Below are 16,744 nucleotides of genomic sequence, written 5' to 3'. Positions count from 1 at the left end.
CGAAGGCGACAGGAAAGCCAAAACTCCCTCCGAGAACTCTACCTTGGAGGAATGAACACAGGGCTCAGAATCCTACAAATCTGTAGAGCTAGAAGGAACTAATTCAGCCTCCAGGAAGTGGCAGAACCTCACCCATTTCTCAGGAAGTTAGGAAGAGAGCCCCTGTGAGAACTCAGCCGGTGTTTACTCTTGAAGCTACACCGGAGGTAACATCTTCTGTGAGGGGGGGACCCCACCTCCCCACACGCACCCAAGTCTAATACTTAGAATTTACACCCTGGCACAAGAGCCCACCCATGAGCACATTGTCAGAGAGGCACGTGCATTAAAAGACACCTTCTAGACCCAAAGGCAGAAGCAGAGGACCTCGAAAACCTCATGCAGATGTCCTGTAGCTAGGCGGCTACCTGGAAAAGCAGATACCCCGCCAGCTGTTTCTCAGTGCTGTGCTAAACTTGATCATCAAAAGCGATGTCTGGAAGGATATTCAGATGGCTTCGAGTCTAATATCTTATCTACAAATGGCAGCAAAATCCAACCAGACCAGACCAAAGGGTGCCAGCCCTCTCCTTAAAGCCCTCCAGAAAGAAAGCCTTCCCAGAAGCAGCATCTGTTTGGTATCACAAGAAAGAAGGCTCTGTCAAAAGAAGTATGAGAATAATAACTTCGTAAGCAGAAATGTATTTCACAAAAACATTTTTCCCCTGCAGAGCCCAGGAATACCCAGTAACACCTACAGCCTGCTCACAAATGGCCTCAAGAAAGATCGGCAGAGTTGCATATAGGACTTAATGTTTTGGCTCTTTCACATTTGCATACACCCGCTTCTACCGAGGTCCTATGACTTACTCTACAGGACCTCTGGACACATGCTCTCATACCCACACCCACTCAGGCTTCCAGGATAAAGGATCTGGGACTCTAGCTCCATCTCAGCTGTTCTTGTGCACTAAGAGCACAGAAGGTTTCCAGAGACTTACCTTGGCTGATAAGCAGTAACCCTGAAAATTCAAGGACCTTTGCTTGGCTGACCTGGGAAAAGCCCTTAGAAGGAAAAGCTCTATTCTCTTTAAGAAATAAAGTATGGATCTGCTATACATGTCCAGAACACAGGGATTTATTCTACCATTTCTTTTCCATCTGCCATATGCCCATAATGCATGATGCCCCGCAGACTCACAGACACTTGCGTAAAAGCAAAATATTTTTCTACCACTTAATTCAAGTCTTAGTCAGAATTACTGGTTTTCAAGGTAATTAAAAAGATCTCACTTTGACCCAGTATGAACCTATCCATTTTCTGTGTCTTCATTCTACCTACATTATATTTGATTTACTCCAAGATCTGCCTCCCCAAGATTTTAAATCTCCAGATGAGAAAACCTCAATTCCCATAGGCTTTAAAAAAAAAAAAAAAAAAAGGCTTACAGTATGATGCCATCCCTTGGTGTGCAAACCCTATGGTTCACTCTGGGGACAAATAAAATAAATGATTTCTGTGCATCCATTATTAACCAGTTGGTAAAACATCTTCAAATCGTTTGGTAATAAAGGATCCACAGGTCAATATTCCAAAACAGAAAATAAGATTAAAGTAGTAAGAATTCGCAGGAAAAACAAATTAAATGCTATGAAATATAACTCATCAGCAGCAATTAGCACTAAAACACCATACAAAGACGTGCCAACTGGGGAGGCTTGGCCCCTGGCATAAACTTAAACCATGTCAGATTAAAAGTAATCTGCTCACACTTTGTTGCTGAGAACAACTTATTCCTGTGTCAGTAAAGGAATACTGCTTAATCCAGGCCACCACCTTGGTCCCAAGAGGTTAGCCGGGTCAGGGGACAGAGACCAGGCAGTGCCTGTCTGAGGCACAGGTGGTGGGAGCAGCAACAGCCCCCATCATACTAGTCCTTGTAAAAGTGATTTGTACATCTCTCGCTATAGAGGCTCTACCCTAAAAATGATTGTGATTCTTTTGATGCAAAGACCGATGACTTTTGGCATCCAAATCCTATCCTCTTGATCCGATTCTAGGTCAATTAAGCCAGTTGGTAAGACTTGCTGTCCAGACACGGCCAACTCACCTTCTCCAACATGGGTTGTTTTTTCACGGTCGACAAAGGCTCCATTAACCATCATCTAATGGATATTAGAATTCAGCTTTCTTTGATGTACAATTTTAGACTGTATTCATTTTTTGTCTAGCACACCACTCTTTATGGTGCCCCGGGGCAATTTAATTCCCATCTATACTTATCAGCGACAACTCACGCAAAACAAAAAAGAAAAGAACGCGTCTCTTTCATGGAGATCCCCGTGAACACACCCGAGAACTTTGAGCACTTATCTGGATGGCTCCCTGCTCGGCACAGAACCCAGCGTTCGGTTATCTGAATAAGGTACACTGTGATTTCGAGTCGCTCTTATGGAGAGGACTGTCCCTGTTTACAACTTGAACGGCAGTTTCCTGTAGATTACAGTAAATATCTAACGGAACCCAGAAGTTTCAGATAATTGGGGCGATTTTTCAAATTGAGAAAGATGAAGAAAGAGAAGATGGGAAGAGAGAGGGAAGTTGACCGGAAGCCAAAAACTAGAGGAAACCCTTCAACTTTAATCCCAGCCTGTGCAGCCGGAGTATTACCACGTGTGGGTGCTGAATACATACGACCCCCCACAGGCACACAAGGGGTCCTTGAGAAAAACACCTGAAAGTCAGACACTCGAGGGTATACACCACCACTCTGGAGAAAATCAGCATCAGCCGAATCCACAGGACCTCAGTCTATTCTTGGTTCTCCCCAGTTAAACTCAAGTCACCAGAACAAACAAACACGGAGTCAGCCTCACCTAGAGCAGGCGTCATGGCGGCCATGGGCCCGGTGGGATCCAGCTGGAATCCACTCATCATGAACTGGGCGTCCGAGGCAGTGTTGTCCATTTTCAGGTTGGGCAGGTTCATGTTCTGGGCCAGGTAGTATTGGTAAAGCTCGGCCTCGGCGGGCGAGGGCAGGCTGCCGAGGCCCAGGTGGCGGTTGTGTTGAATCTGGGACATGTTCTGCTGCAGCAGCATCATGTTATGCATGTGCTTCTCGCTGGTCATGTGGATGCGCAGGTTCCTGGCCACATTGGTCTCGTAATCGCACACCTCGCACCGCCAGGTGGGTTTGGTTTTTGGTTTGGTGGGCGAGGGGGCCCCGCAGGAGCTGCCGATGTTGGCCGCCGCGGCCGCGGCCGCCGCCGCCGCCGCCGCCCCGGCCGAGTGGCTGAACACCTGCTCCCCCCCTCCGTTCTGCAGGTTCTGCATGTTGTTGAGATGCTTGTCGGACTGCATATGAATACTGAGGTTGCCTTTGGTAGTTGTGGAGTAGTTACACACCTCACAGCGGAAAGGCTTGTAACCACACGTGTAGCTCTCACCTCGTGCCAACCGAGGGTGGGGCTGCCCGCTTTTGCAGTAGACACAGGAGCCCCCCGGCTCCGGGTGCTTCTCCTTCATGTGAGCCTCCAGTGTCTGCTGGTACTTGTAGTGCCAGTTGCACTTGGGGCACTTAAGTGTCTTACATGAGTTACGAGAATGCATCATGGTCATGTGGCCGCCCAGCGAGCGGGAGGAGCCCAGGACCGTGTCGCATTTGGGGCACTCCACGCCGCTCCCCGAGGGGCATTCCCCAACCCCAAGCTCGCAGAGGGAGCCAGCGTGCTGGTGATGGGGGACAAAGCCCCCATCGTCGCCCTCTGTGCTTTCATTTGGTTCTGGTGCTGTGGCATTGTCTTTATTGGCACTTTCGTCAGCAAAGTCCAGCCTCCTGCCGCCCTCTGCCACATTGGCCCTGACGCCCTCACTGTTAAAGCTTAAACGATTCCTCCTGTTCGCACCATCAAAGACAACAAAGGAAGAAGCAGAATTAGAACTAGTAGAAGCTGTGCCCCTCGACAGGGTCTGGAGCACATTAGGCATTAAGGGGGAGTTAGAAATGCTTTGGTTTGAGAGAGCAAGGTCCTTTTTGCTGCTGCTACCTGCCACGGCCCCAGCCTCCTCGTGGGGCCTGTCCTCCAGTTCGTCGTCCAACTCGCTTGGAAAGAGTCCTTTGCAACCCTCGTCTTCCTCCTCCTCTTCTTCCTCCTCTTCTTCTTCCTCCTCCTCCTCTGCCTCTTCTTCCTCCTCTTCCTCCTCTGCCTCCTCCTCGGCTGGCTCTGCTTTCTCGGAGAAACAATCCGGATCGCCTACTTCTTGCTTCTCTCCTTCTGCCGCCCCAGAGTCCTTGCCCTCTGAGGATTTGGTAGGACTGGAGGCCAGAGGCCCCAGGGGGACTGAGGTAATGGGGGTCTTCAGGACCGAGCTGGTGAGCCCGCCAAGGTTCAAGAGGGTGCTGGGGGTCAAGATACCAGCCTGGGGCTGCTCGGGGCCGGCAGCAGAGCCGGCTGGGAGAGCCTCCTCCCCTTCCATCCGAATGCCACTAAATTTCCCATAAAAACTGTGTCCGGGGCCTATGAGGTTAGCCGTAGAAACTAAAGGGTGTTGAAAGTTTTTGTTTTTTGGTTCCAAAAAACTCACAAGGGGTTCCTTGTCTTTGCCAATCCCTTGGATGATAGCGGAGATGTTCTTATTGCTAAGAATTTTCCGCTCGTCTTCACTCAGGGTCATTCGATGGTCGTGCACCGCGTGGGTCACAAACGAACGGACGTACCCGAAGGAGAGTTTGCACAGGAAGCACATCAGGATGGGCTTCCTCTTGCCGTAGAGCACAAAGCCATCGAATTTGGACAGGTCCACGTTGTTGGGAACATCTTTGGATACGCAGGAGCTTTTGGCGGAGCCGTCGCTGTTCAGGTAATCCTTGTTGCTTTTGTGTCGCACGTCAAACACGCGGAAGCTGTGCAGGACGGGGCTGAGCCCCGTCAGGGCTGAGGTATTCGGGAAAGCCTGGTCTGGGCCCTCAAACCATTTCCCGAAGGATGAGGCTATGTGGAAAGTGTTGATGATCTGTGGGTAGACTGGTGCAGCACAAGAAGGGTCCCCTTGTTTGCCCCCCGCCCCGGGGAGAGAGTTCAGGAAGAGCGAGGGGGGGGGCCCGCTGCCGCTGCCACAGGCGCCCCCGCTTTGGGTCAGCTGGCTCAGGCTCTCGACAATGTAGGCCGAGCCGTCGGGCTGGTAGACTATCTCCCCAGCCAGGTTCTCCACATCACTCTCCTCGTCCCCCTCCTCACTGGTGTCGCTCCCACTCTCCTCCCTCAGGGGCAGCGGGGGGCGCGCGCTGGGACAGTGGTGCTCCATGTAGGTCTGCAGGCTGGCGAAGGAGGCCGAGCACCCGTTGCAGCTGACCTCCTTGCCGGCGGGCTCGGCGGTGGGGCCGGCCGAGGCGGAGCTCTCCGCGAGGCGCTCATTGAAGGGGGCCCTCAGGCTGTCCAGGGGCCCATGGTTCTCGCTTGTGGACTGCTCCATGCTACTGGGTTTGTCGGGGAGGTGGGTGCTGTTGAGTTCAGTCCATTGCTGGTGCTGAGGGATACCGCACCCATTGTCCTTCCCCGAGACGACGGGCGAGTCACAGCCTTCCATGGTAAGGCCTGCGTAGAGCTTTCATTGCACCCAGTACGGATCGGACCTGAAGAGCGGAGGCAAGGGGGGGAGAGGAGGGAGAGAGGGGGAAGAGAGAGAGAAAGGAAAGAGGTTAGGAGGGCCGAGGCTAGGTCCCGCACAGAGCACTCTAACAGGCTTCTGTCCACACCCACAACAGAGACCGCCAGGGCAGCAGGGACCCCGGCCATCTCCCCCACGTCGTCCAATGAACGCGCAGAGGGTGGGTGGGAGCCCGAGGCATGACGGCCAGGGTCCGTGGCATGAGTGGGGAGCATGAGGACGGGGGGGGGGGGGGGGGCAGACAGGAGACTCCCTCCTTGTCTTCGGACTGTCGGCTCCTCTCCCCCTGGAGACCGGTTCGAATTTCTGTTCTTTGCGAGCACAGTGTGAGAGTCGGGGCTGGGCCTCGAGCCACAGCAGAGGAAGAGGGCCACATTATCTCGCCAGGCCCCACCAAGGACGCAGAATGGCGGCCCTACCGAATAGAGATGGCCAGCTCAAAGTCACTGCCAGCTGCCCACGCTGTCTGTGGGGCAAGGGGACACCAACGGGGAAGGATGGACGAGAGGAGAAAGGTTTTGCACCCCCAGAGAAAGGCTGGTAAACCTGCAAGAGGATACACTAGCTGATTTAGAGGTGAAGCTGATGCTGTTGCTCTTACTGGCCAAACGTCTAGTTTGAGAAGTTCAAAGGAAAGTGATGGAGGGCTGCAGGGCTCAGAGAGCGAGCCTGCAGGGCCTAGACACGCTCTGCAGGCCCTCGACAGGGCCTATGCCTGCTTTCATCCTCTGTGCGTCTGGGAAGCATCATCCCATTGTACAAACAGTAACACTGAGGAGCTAAATCTACAAACAGGCCCAATGCCGCCCCAACACTGTGAAGTGGATGGCAGATCTCCAAAATCCCGTCTCCAACCCCGCCCCCCTGAACCCACTGAGCACGCCTGCTTGTGAGTGAGCTGGCTTCAGACTAAAAACGTGATGGTGCAAAATCTGAGCTTGACGTATCTGGGAAGACTCTCAACTGGCCGGCTCCCCCTCTGGCAGCGTCGATCTTGCCCTGTCTGGATGGAGCCCGGTCACCACTGGTGTGGCGGTTTCTGCTGTCAGGGATCCTAGCGGCAAGCCGAGACGGCAGCTGGGCTCCACCGGCCCCCATTCCACACCTGCCTCGTAGTTATTAGTAGCTGCTCAAGCAGCTGTCCTTCAGCCCCGGGGCTTTTCCGCTTCCGACTGGAGTGCCACAGAGCTGAATTTGCCCTCTGAGACTTCGCATCCCTGGGGAGGGAGGCATCAGATCCCCCGCCATCGCTCTGCCCCTGTGGCCACATCATCACAGGGGCATTTCTTCCATCCCGGCATGGATCCTACAGTCGACTCAGCCTCTTGGACGGCCCCGATTGTTCAGCTGCAAATCCCAGGCCACACTCCCCCCTACACCTCCTTCCTGGAGAACATTTGGCTGCTTCTCCACCCAACATCTCATTCATACACATCGGAGGAAGGTTTTGGCCGGGTTTGGTCTCTCTCCTTCCCCACCCCACCCCTATGTTCCCATTCTTTTTCATTTCTTGATTCTTGACTGCACAGTAAGCCAACAGCTCCCCCTCGGGAAAAGACAGGGAAGGCAGGTTTACCCGAAGTCTCTGGAGAAATAGCTTTGGAAAAACGTGTCCTGTTTTGTTCAACACACACACACACACACACACACACACACACACACACACACACACAGCATCTCTCAAGCTTATAACCTCAAATTCCATTACAACAAAGTTCCGTGTGCCTTAGAAAAGGCACATTGATTTTAAACAGAGATAACTACATGAAACCAAACCACACAGCAAATGCGATGGGACTTCAGAAGGCTTAGCTGGGATACAGGTGAGAATCCAGGGTGGCTCTTCTTAAGGATGCGCCTGATTGGCTGGACGACATCTGATTGACAGCTCAGGCCAAAAAGGTTGGCAGGCTGAAGGGGCGGGAGGGTTAACAGCCCGATTGTAAAATCAATGTCATAAATGCTTGGTAAGTTACAGGAACATGCTGGAAGGGGAGGCCACGATTGATAAAGGAGAACAGCTTTGATGCTTCACTAGGGACTTGAGTATCGACAGCAAAGCCAATCTCCTCTCCAGCCTGGGCTAGGCCAGAGAAACCTGCAAGCGTTTACCAATTAATTGGTGGGCTTTTCTTGTTCAGCTCTCTCTTACCTCCTCCTCCACAAACTATCCAGCTAGGCAGTCGGGACCTACAAAAACTTGCCTAACTTTTCTGTTCCCAAGCAAAAGGTGTCCAGCAAGGATGACACTGTAGCCACCTATAAAAGACAGATGACCCCGTGGTGGCGCCACCTGCCCCATCAGGGAGGACACGTGGAATACCACTCATTCACAGAGAGTGACGACAGCCCATGAAGACACCAGTGGGATAGAAGGGTCCATTTCAGGATCGAGACTCTGGGCTTCCTTTCAATGCATGCTGGCCACAACAGGCAGAACCATTTCTACCTTGCTAAGTGAGGTGTGCTTCCGGGACAAGTAGCGTCATTCTTCACCAGGGCGCCTGTGAAATGCAGTCTCTCAGGCCCCACTCCAGATCAGGATCTGCATTTTAACATGATCCCCTGGGGACAGGCATTAAAGCTTGAGACACTCTCTGCTTCACAACATCTTCACCAGATTGCCATCTTTTCCATGCTTGATGCCTGGACTGCTAGGTAGCCAGGCAGGGTTGGTCTTGGATTCCCCCACCGGTTCCGGGGAGGTGCAGGGATGGGGTGGGAGGTGCAGAGAAGGAACCTGAGGGTAGAGATGAAGCAATCCCTTAAACCTGCCCAATCCTTCAGCTCAAGGACCTCAGGCTCTCCAGAACTCTCCCACCCGGCCGGCTGTCCCTCTCGCTCTGTTTATCAGCCAGTCAATAAGAAAAAGGTAGTTCTTACTTAAGGAGGCAGAAGTCAACTCGGCAGGTCGATCAGCACTCTGTCTGTAAACACGGTTTCCCGTAAAATCAATGATCTTCAGTTACAGAGGGCAGCCTGGGAACCCAGCAGGTCCCCACGCACTCACACGCAGGCCCACCAGCAGCCTCCGTTGAGACCCTCACACCCCACCCCCAGCTCTGCACCCCATCCCCTCACCCTTCACTCGTGCCAGGGCCAGCTCACGCACACCAACTTACAACCCTTCCTGCAGCCTGCTTGTCTTCTGCTGCTTGTGACCCCAAGTTCCCTTTCAAACACAGACACACTCTACTCCTGACCTCCCAGTATGGTACTCAACATGGTCTGTGCATGGTTTTCAGACATCGGTTAGATTTCAAAAGAGCACATCTTTCCAGTAAGACGTTCAATGGCAGATATAGGAGTGATCTGGTTCTCTCACACTCATTCTCTCTTAGTGTTTAAATCTGCCATGTGAGAAGTAGTCTTGTACAGAAAGTTCCAACATCATCATCAAAAGCCCCCACCCCTGCTCCTGTCACAAGTTAGAGTCCCCCTGGAACCTACCTGGGAAGCTCCCCTGTATCAGCCTTTATTTACCAAAGATTGTTTAAAATGATAAGTCTCCGTATTACCCCGGGCCCCACCACTAACAAGGTCATTCATCTCCCTCTTTCAACCAAGAAGATGTGCTAGGACAATTTTCTGACACTGCTTTAAGGAGACAGGACTGGTACAATGCAACAGTTACTGGGAAGCTGGGCGGGGGGCAGGATATAGTTGTTAGGGAGGGGAGGGGTTCCTGCTGTTGCTCCAGCTCCCAGAGAATTAAACATGAACAGTCACACTGTGTAATTTTAAATTGTTAATTAGCACAGGGTTAATTAGGCGGTCCTTTCACAAGAGGCTGTTTGGCAGAAAACCAAGAAAAGAAACAAAGGGGAAGAAGAGAAAAACGGAGAATCCAGACTGCGAGAAACTGTTGCCTCTGCGAGTAATCCATGCTGCATGCCAGAGAGAAGTGAAGTAGCAGGCAAACCATCCTCCACGAGCAGCCTGCTTGCTCTGCTGGACCGCCGGCCAGGGAGCACTATCCTCCAGGAGCAGCCTGCTCTATTGGAGGGCTAGTCAGGGAGCACCATCTGCCAGGAGCAGCCTGCTTGCTCTCCTGGAAGGCCAGTAACGGAGCACCATTTTCCTGAAGGCAATCTGGCAATAGGTATCAAAAGCCTCAAAAAACACACATGCCCTTTGACTCAGCAATTCCCCAATTCTAGGAAACAACCCAAGATACACGGTGGAGATACAGTATTATTCATCACAACATTTTCAACAGGAAAAAAAAAAAAAAAGAAGATGGAAATAATCCGGTAAAAGAAGGGGCTCTCTAAATAAATGATACTGCATAGAGTTCCGTAAGACAATATAAAGTATCACTGTTTAAAGAAACTACTTATAGGAGTGGGAAAATGATCACAGAGGATATTGAGTGAATGAAGTATCTATAGGTCTGCACATGGAAAATACAGGAGATTTGTATCAGAACTTTTTAAATGGTAATTGCTAGGGGATGAGGTTATGGGTGACTTCCTTTCCTCCTCTGTGCCTTTCTTTCCCAAAGCTTTTAAAAATTAAAACCATCCTAAGGGAAGCCATCGCTTCTAGAATTAGGCGTCCTAGGAAGGCCTACAGATACCACACCACCCTCATAACCACTGTGTGAGACGGATGTTCTTTATATCCCTGTCTTTAGGATGGGAAAACTGAGTTGTGCACGTTTTACAGCCCAAATGATAAATCCATCATCTGGCTGTGAAGTCTGTCTCCTTAGCCACTCTCCTACAGTTTTCTTTAATGTCTATTTCCCAAAGACAACTCCAGAAATATCCGACATTCAAATTCAATCTTTATATGTAACCGAGGACTGTTCTAAGATCATGGGAATCCAAGATTGTTATGTGAAAAAACATGCCCCTTTGAGGCCCCTGGGTGGCTCAGTCAGTTAAGCATCTGGCTCATAATTTCAGCTCAGGTCATGATCTCACGGTTCTATTAGCACAGAGTCTGCTTGGGATTCTCTCCCTTTCTCTCTCTTCTCCCTCTCCCTCTCTCTGTCTCTGTCTCTCTCTCTCTGCCCCTCTCCTGCTTGCACTCTCTCAAATAAACATTTAAAAAACAACTATGCCCATTCACACACATGCCCCTTTTTTTTGGAGTGGGTGGAAGCTACTTGGATATCTCTACACAGGAGAAAGGGTAATGAGAATTGGGGGAGGTATTACAAGGAAATGACAGGCAGCTCATTATCCTGACCTTTTTTTTTTTTAAGACAAAACGGCAGGAACACCTGGGTGGCTCAATTGGTTGAACGTCTGACTTTGGCTCAGGTCATGATCTCACGGTTTGTGAGTTCAAGCCCCACATCAGGCTCACTGCTGCCAACACAGAGCTCACTTCAGATCCTCTGCCCCTCCTTTCTCTCTGCCCCTTCCCTGCTTGCACTCTCTCTCAAAAATAAATAAATGTTTAAAAAAGAAGAGGAAAAAAGGCAGATTCCAGAGACTGTAAAACAAAAAAATGTATTCATTCATTCACTCACTCATTCATTATTTACTGTGTACCCAGTATGTGTCAGATGCTAGGGAATTAATGATCAACAGGTCTCAGTGTACATTCTCGTGGGGGAGAGACCACAAAGAAACAGAACTTTAAGTGGTAGAAAACACTTAGAAATAATATAAAGCAAGAAAAGGGGGAAAAGTAATGTGTGTGTATATCATTTTGGATAATGATACTAGATTTAAAAAAGATATGCTGGAGATTGCATATTGCAAGTTCCCCATAGTTTTAGAACAGATTCAACAGTTACTGGATAGCATCTAGGAGGAAAAAAAATTTTTTTTCATAAAGGAGGTCCTGAGAAATTAACAATTAGCTGTAGGTTCAGTAAAAACATTCACATAAAATAAACTGAAAAGTAGCTTCACTTAAGTTCACAGATCTGAGAAATGCATTAGAGAGCACTTTTTGATTTGTTTTTTTTTTAAAGTTTATTTATTTATTTTTGAGAGAGAGAGAGAGAGAGAGAGAGAGAGAGACAGAGAACAGGGGAGGGATAAGACAGAGATAGAGAGAGAATCCCAAACAGACTCCATGCTATTAGCATGGGGCCCGATGCAGGGCTCCAACCCATGAACTGTGAAATCAATCAGCTTGAGCTGAAACCAAGCCCCCCAGGTGCACCAAAGTACTTTTTGATTTTAATAAGGTATACCAAAGTTTATCATATCTTTGTATCCAGGACAGAAAATGTCTTGCAGATAACAAAGTCAGGCTGATTCTACAGCTGGCAGATGCTGTGACTTGAAGTATCCACTCAAAGGTCAGTGTGTCTAGTGACGTGCCTCAACATTCTGTCTTGTGCCCGGTTCCCTTCGCTCCCATCACCAGTTTGAGGGATGAGACCAGGCACACCCAACGCTCTGTGAAGGACATAGAGCTAAGAGGACTAACTCCTATGCCAGATGGTGATGTCACGACTAAAAATACGATCTCAGCTAGTAGGAGGGACAGGCCCAAACAAACAAGATGATATTTTGAAAGATGAAGTTTGAAGCCCTGTATTTTAAGTTCACGCAATCAGTAAAACCAACAGACACTGGAAGAGACTTGATTAACAAGAGTTCATGCAAAAAATACCCGGGGGTGTTACTGCACTACAGATTCAGTGCAAGCACAAAGCTGACATGGCGGCCAAATATGGAAATGTGATCTCTAGCTATAGGACTACACCACACCTGGTGAAACTCAGTAGGGTTCACAGGCCCATCATTTTCTTTCTCTGCATGAAGAATGCTACAATCCACTCAAGAGAATCTCACATGAGGGGTCCTGACAAACCAGAGCATGGTCAGATGGCAGACCAGGAACCGCCTGAAAGAGAAGAGAGAACTCCCAATGCAAGGCAAGCCAACTCTCCTCAACGATGCCTGTTATGTACAATGGGAATTAGTTACATGTGGTCTACCTAGCTTCAGGGTTTAACTACGAGTAACGCAGGGAACTTAATAGGAATTCGAGTTCGGTTTCATACGAATGAAAGTCTTTCTCAAGATTATCAAAGTTCTCAAATGGAATGTTGACTTTGTGAAATACTGCTCCCCGGTTCCATGAATGGAGAAAGGGATTTTGCTGTGGCCAGAAGGTTCCATCAGGCAGTCTATGAAGGTCCCATGAAGGGTGAAGATGCCCCACTTGTCAATCGGGTCACTCAGTCAACTTTAACCTCCTTCTCTGTGATCCCGCAGTAGCGTTTTGCAGATGGAAACACATTGCAATTCTGGGGTTACCGCACTGCTATAATCATCTGTTGACTGGTCTACCTCTGCCATTAGTCTGTTCCATGTCTCAGTATCTTCCCCATCCAAGATGTGATAGGTGGTGAATGAAACTGTAGGGAAAATTAAGGTATTGGGAGAAATAATACTTGAAGGCGGGGGGGGGGGGGGGGAAGATGACCCCTGAACATGTTCTGTTTCTTTTTCTCTCGGTTGAAGAAATGTCTAGTGTAACCTTCCTCTACTCAATGGAACCAGGGCTCCTTGAAGAAATAGCCAATTCTTGGGCTGGGGCAAGGAAGAGCCCAAGATGGGTCTGAAGCATCTTTCTGAGCCAAAACGTAAGAAGGTGCTCTCAGAATGGAGGCAGTGTGCTGAAAGGAAACAGGAGCAGGCTGCAGGGGCTCCCATTTGCTCAAACTGGGACAATCTGAGCAAGAAAATTACATGAGAGTAAAGGTTTACAACTCAACGTATAAAATAAGAGTCCTTAATTGTGCACTTTGTAAAAAAATGTAGGATTAGGGAAAGTTCTTGCTTGGAACAGAAATCCAACTAATAAATGCAGAGGGAATCATGGAGTTAGAAGATCACCATTTGGTAACTATCATAATTACAATCCATTCAGGAAGGAATCAATGGATACTGAAACTGGTGGATGAGAGTCTGAACTGTAACAAGATATTTACACAGTCTCCAAGTATCTCCCCATAAGATACTTACTAATTACAGGAGGAAAAACAGTAACTTTACAGTAGAGACACCTGGCAATACCACCTTCACCGCATGATCAAAGTTAACATCACCAGGAATGAGACAAATAGACATCATGTGCCTCCTGAGAGGTTATACCGAGAAGAACACAACATCCCTTCCCTGACATTCCTGACAAAAAAATGCAAAACCTGAAGCTAATCATGAGGGAACATCAGACAAATCCAAATTGAGGACAGTCTACAAAATGTCCTATGCTCTTCAGATATGTCAGCGTCATGAAACAGAAAGACTGAAGAACTGTTTCAGATTAAAGGAGATTAAAGAGACATGACAAATGAACATCACACCTAATCTGGATTTTTTTTTCCTTTAAAGGGCAAAACTGGGACAATTGGCAAAATGTGAATAAGGTCTGGAGGTCAGTAATAGTCATAGATTAATTTTCTAATTTTGATAACTATGTTAATTTTCGAATTTGGTAACTATGGTGTGGTTATATACAAGGACATCTTTTTTTTTTTTCAGGAAAAATACACTGATCTATTTACAGATGATGTTTCAATTTTCAAGTGGCTTAGGAAAAAACCTGTAGTAGAGTGTGTGTGTACCTACACACATCCATACATATAGACAGAATCTGAGATGATGTTAACGTGAGGAGGTCTGACTAATGAGTATACGAGAATCCTTTGTTCTATTATTACAACTCTCCTGTACACCTAGGATTATGTCAAAACAAAGAGAAAAGAGTAACTATCAGGTATAAGAACTCCCCACATTGCAATGCCAAAAATACACATGAACAGCCAACCCACCCTGATCCCCATCTCCTTTTTTTCCCCTATGAACTGCACTGCTGGCACAGCTTCAGGAAAGAAGCGGGCTGCAAAGCTGGACAGTGAGGGGTAGACAGATAAAAACAGAAAACTGAGCTTCCCTACGCCTAGATGAGAGGTTCTAGACAGAGCTCTCTAACTGGAGAAGTCACATGACCATTCTAACTTGGGCAGAATGTCCAGTAACACATCACTGAAAGACATTCACCCAAGACATGCATGATCCTGGATCGGGACAGATTTCCCAAACCTGGTGAATGCAGTTCTAAATATAAGGACAAGGGCAGCCACCATAAAAAAAGAAGAATCCCAGGAGCTACACAGGGGGAGCACTGCTAAATCTAGAGTAAAACACAGACAAATACATGGCAATGAAAAACCATCCCCACATCTCCCCGCAACACCCAAAGGCAACCCAGATTCTGAGGTAAGTAGAAAACTCATTCAAGGGGCAAATAAATAATACGCTCATCTGTGTAGCTTAGAATCCACTGAAGAACCATATCCAATTCCATTCTATGCCTTCTACAATAACACAATTTGTATATTGCTACTGTGTGGAAGTCAGAAGTGTGAAAGCCTAAAAAGGTGGGATTCCATCGCTTGGTAGCAATTTCCCAGTAGCTTTAAGAATGATTCTGTAACTATGGCAAGGTCAGAGCACACACACGTTTGAACGGTCCTTCGTGTTGCAGGAGGTCCACTGCCTGGAAGGCCCAGAGAATCATCCAGGCTCTGGACTTCATGTTTGCTAATGAGTGCATCTGTGCTCTTTCCAGTGTGAACATAAATCAGCCTGGAAGGGAAAACTGCTAGCTCAGTCCATTCTGCAGGGAATCCGTAACTACCGCGATATTCTGGTCACAGTCGAGTCATGGAGGGGAGGAAGAGCGTGTCACACGATCTGAAGGAGAGCCAGGCAAGGAGCCCAGTCTGTGTGCTCTGGGAAAGATGAGCTGGGATTGGAGGAATAGAATTTTTTATTAACCATGTGGATGCACACACATTTCAACAAAGACCAAAGCCATGACTGCAGTAATAAAAAGTCAAACTCTCCCAAAGATTCCTTAGGCTCTGCCTTGTTCTGAAAAAGTGTCGCTGGGGCAACTGAACCAGCTGTTCAAGTAACTGTATCAAGTAACTTAGGTAAATACTGAAGTGCTCACGCCGCAGCTTCCCACCATATCCTGAAGGCAGACGACCAGCATCTTTGGCCATCACTGGCCTCATAAGTTCTCTCCTGACCTAGATTCAAACCGTGAAGCACTGCCCCCATCCCAGATGTCAAGCAACACCTCCTTTCACCATACACAGCCGCTTTAACCACCTTACCGCATCAACTGCCCCTGCGATGTGGGCAGAGCTCCCCCACCCCATCTCTACTCAGCCCCTGCTGCCTTCCCAGCTAAACGGGATCCCTTCCCACCCTCACTGTAACCAATTACTTCAGTGTTTTCTTTGCCAGCACCCACAACTTTTCATCTCCTCCCAATTTCCTCAAAATCCCTCTCCAAAGATCCTATTTCTGATCTCTCCGTTCTTGCTGTTGGGCTGCAGAGTAAAAGCTAGGAGACGAGGTAAAACTGTGCCATCTGGCCCATTACAGTTTCAATCTGGCATCTCATGATGTTAAATTTATTTTAAATAATTTCTCCTGATTAAAGCAGTGTGAGTTCATTATAAAAAAAAAATGGATATGGGCAGAACGACTCACCAGCTAAAATAAAAATCACCTATAATTCCACCAGCCAGAGAGTCACTGGCAGGCAGGACAGTTTTTAGGTGGTTTTTATTTTTTTCCTCCGCACGTCTAGAGATACTGATCTTCTTTGACCAAACTCAGATCGCACTGCTCCTTATGTGAGCCGCCCTTTTAAATGAATCTAGCATGAGAGTTTCCCAGGACATGGAATATTCTTCCTAAGTCAGAACTAATAGCTACATAGATATTGTATGCCTTGGACATAGCATAAAATTTCACTAAATTCTATTACTGGACCTTTAGGCAATTTCTAATATTTTGCTGTCAATGCTACAATAAACTCTTGTAAATCTTTGTATATATGCTAATGAAATCACTAACATAAATAAGGAGCGGCTCCATTGCTAACACACTTAGTAGGGCCAGGCATAGTTCTCAGCACTTTTTAAATATACCTCATTTCATTTGATCCTCAGAACAGCCCATTTTATAGATGAGGAAACTGAGGCTTAGAAGGTTAAGTATCTTACATATAAGTCACATGCCAGCTAAGTGGGTCTTTGAAACTAGGGAAGCCTTCCTTCCTATTGTAAAGCCTAGGATCTTACCCAAGACGTTACAT

General features: G+C 48.1%; 1 protein-coding gene across 6 annotated transcripts in view; it reads right to left on the bottom strand.

Annotated features, from left to right (window-relative positions):
• Nucleotides 1-16,744, bottom strand: part of ZFHX3 (zinc finger homeobox 3) — a 250,490-nt gene that overhangs the window by 156,113 nt on the left and 77,633 nt on the right. For 4 of the 6 annotated variants that reach the window (XR_009255864.1, XM_058707417.1, XM_058707420.1 and 1 more), the window contains exon 2: nt 2,857-5,612. The exons of the other annotated variants lie outside the window; for them this stretch is intronic. Coding sequence is in view for 3 of the 4 variants with exons in the window: in XM_058707417.1 (XP_058563400.1) it covers nt 2,857-5,566 (2,710 nt within the window). In the remaining variant the exon portion in view is untranslated. The remainder of the gene's footprint in view (nt 1-2,856; nt 5,613-16,744) is intronic. 6 annotated transcript variants of the gene reach the window in all.

Source organism: Neofelis nebulosa, chromosome 17 (genome assembly GCF_028018385.1).
Source record: "Neofelis nebulosa isolate mNeoNeb1 chromosome 17, mNeoNeb1.pri, whole genome shotgun sequence".
Classification (NCBI taxonomy): domain Eukaryota; kingdom Metazoa; phylum Chordata; class Mammalia; order Carnivora; family Felidae; genus Neofelis; species Neofelis nebulosa.
The sequence above is the reverse complement of the archived record's forward strand: the minus strand, read 5'-3'. Positions and strand labels throughout refer to the sequence as shown.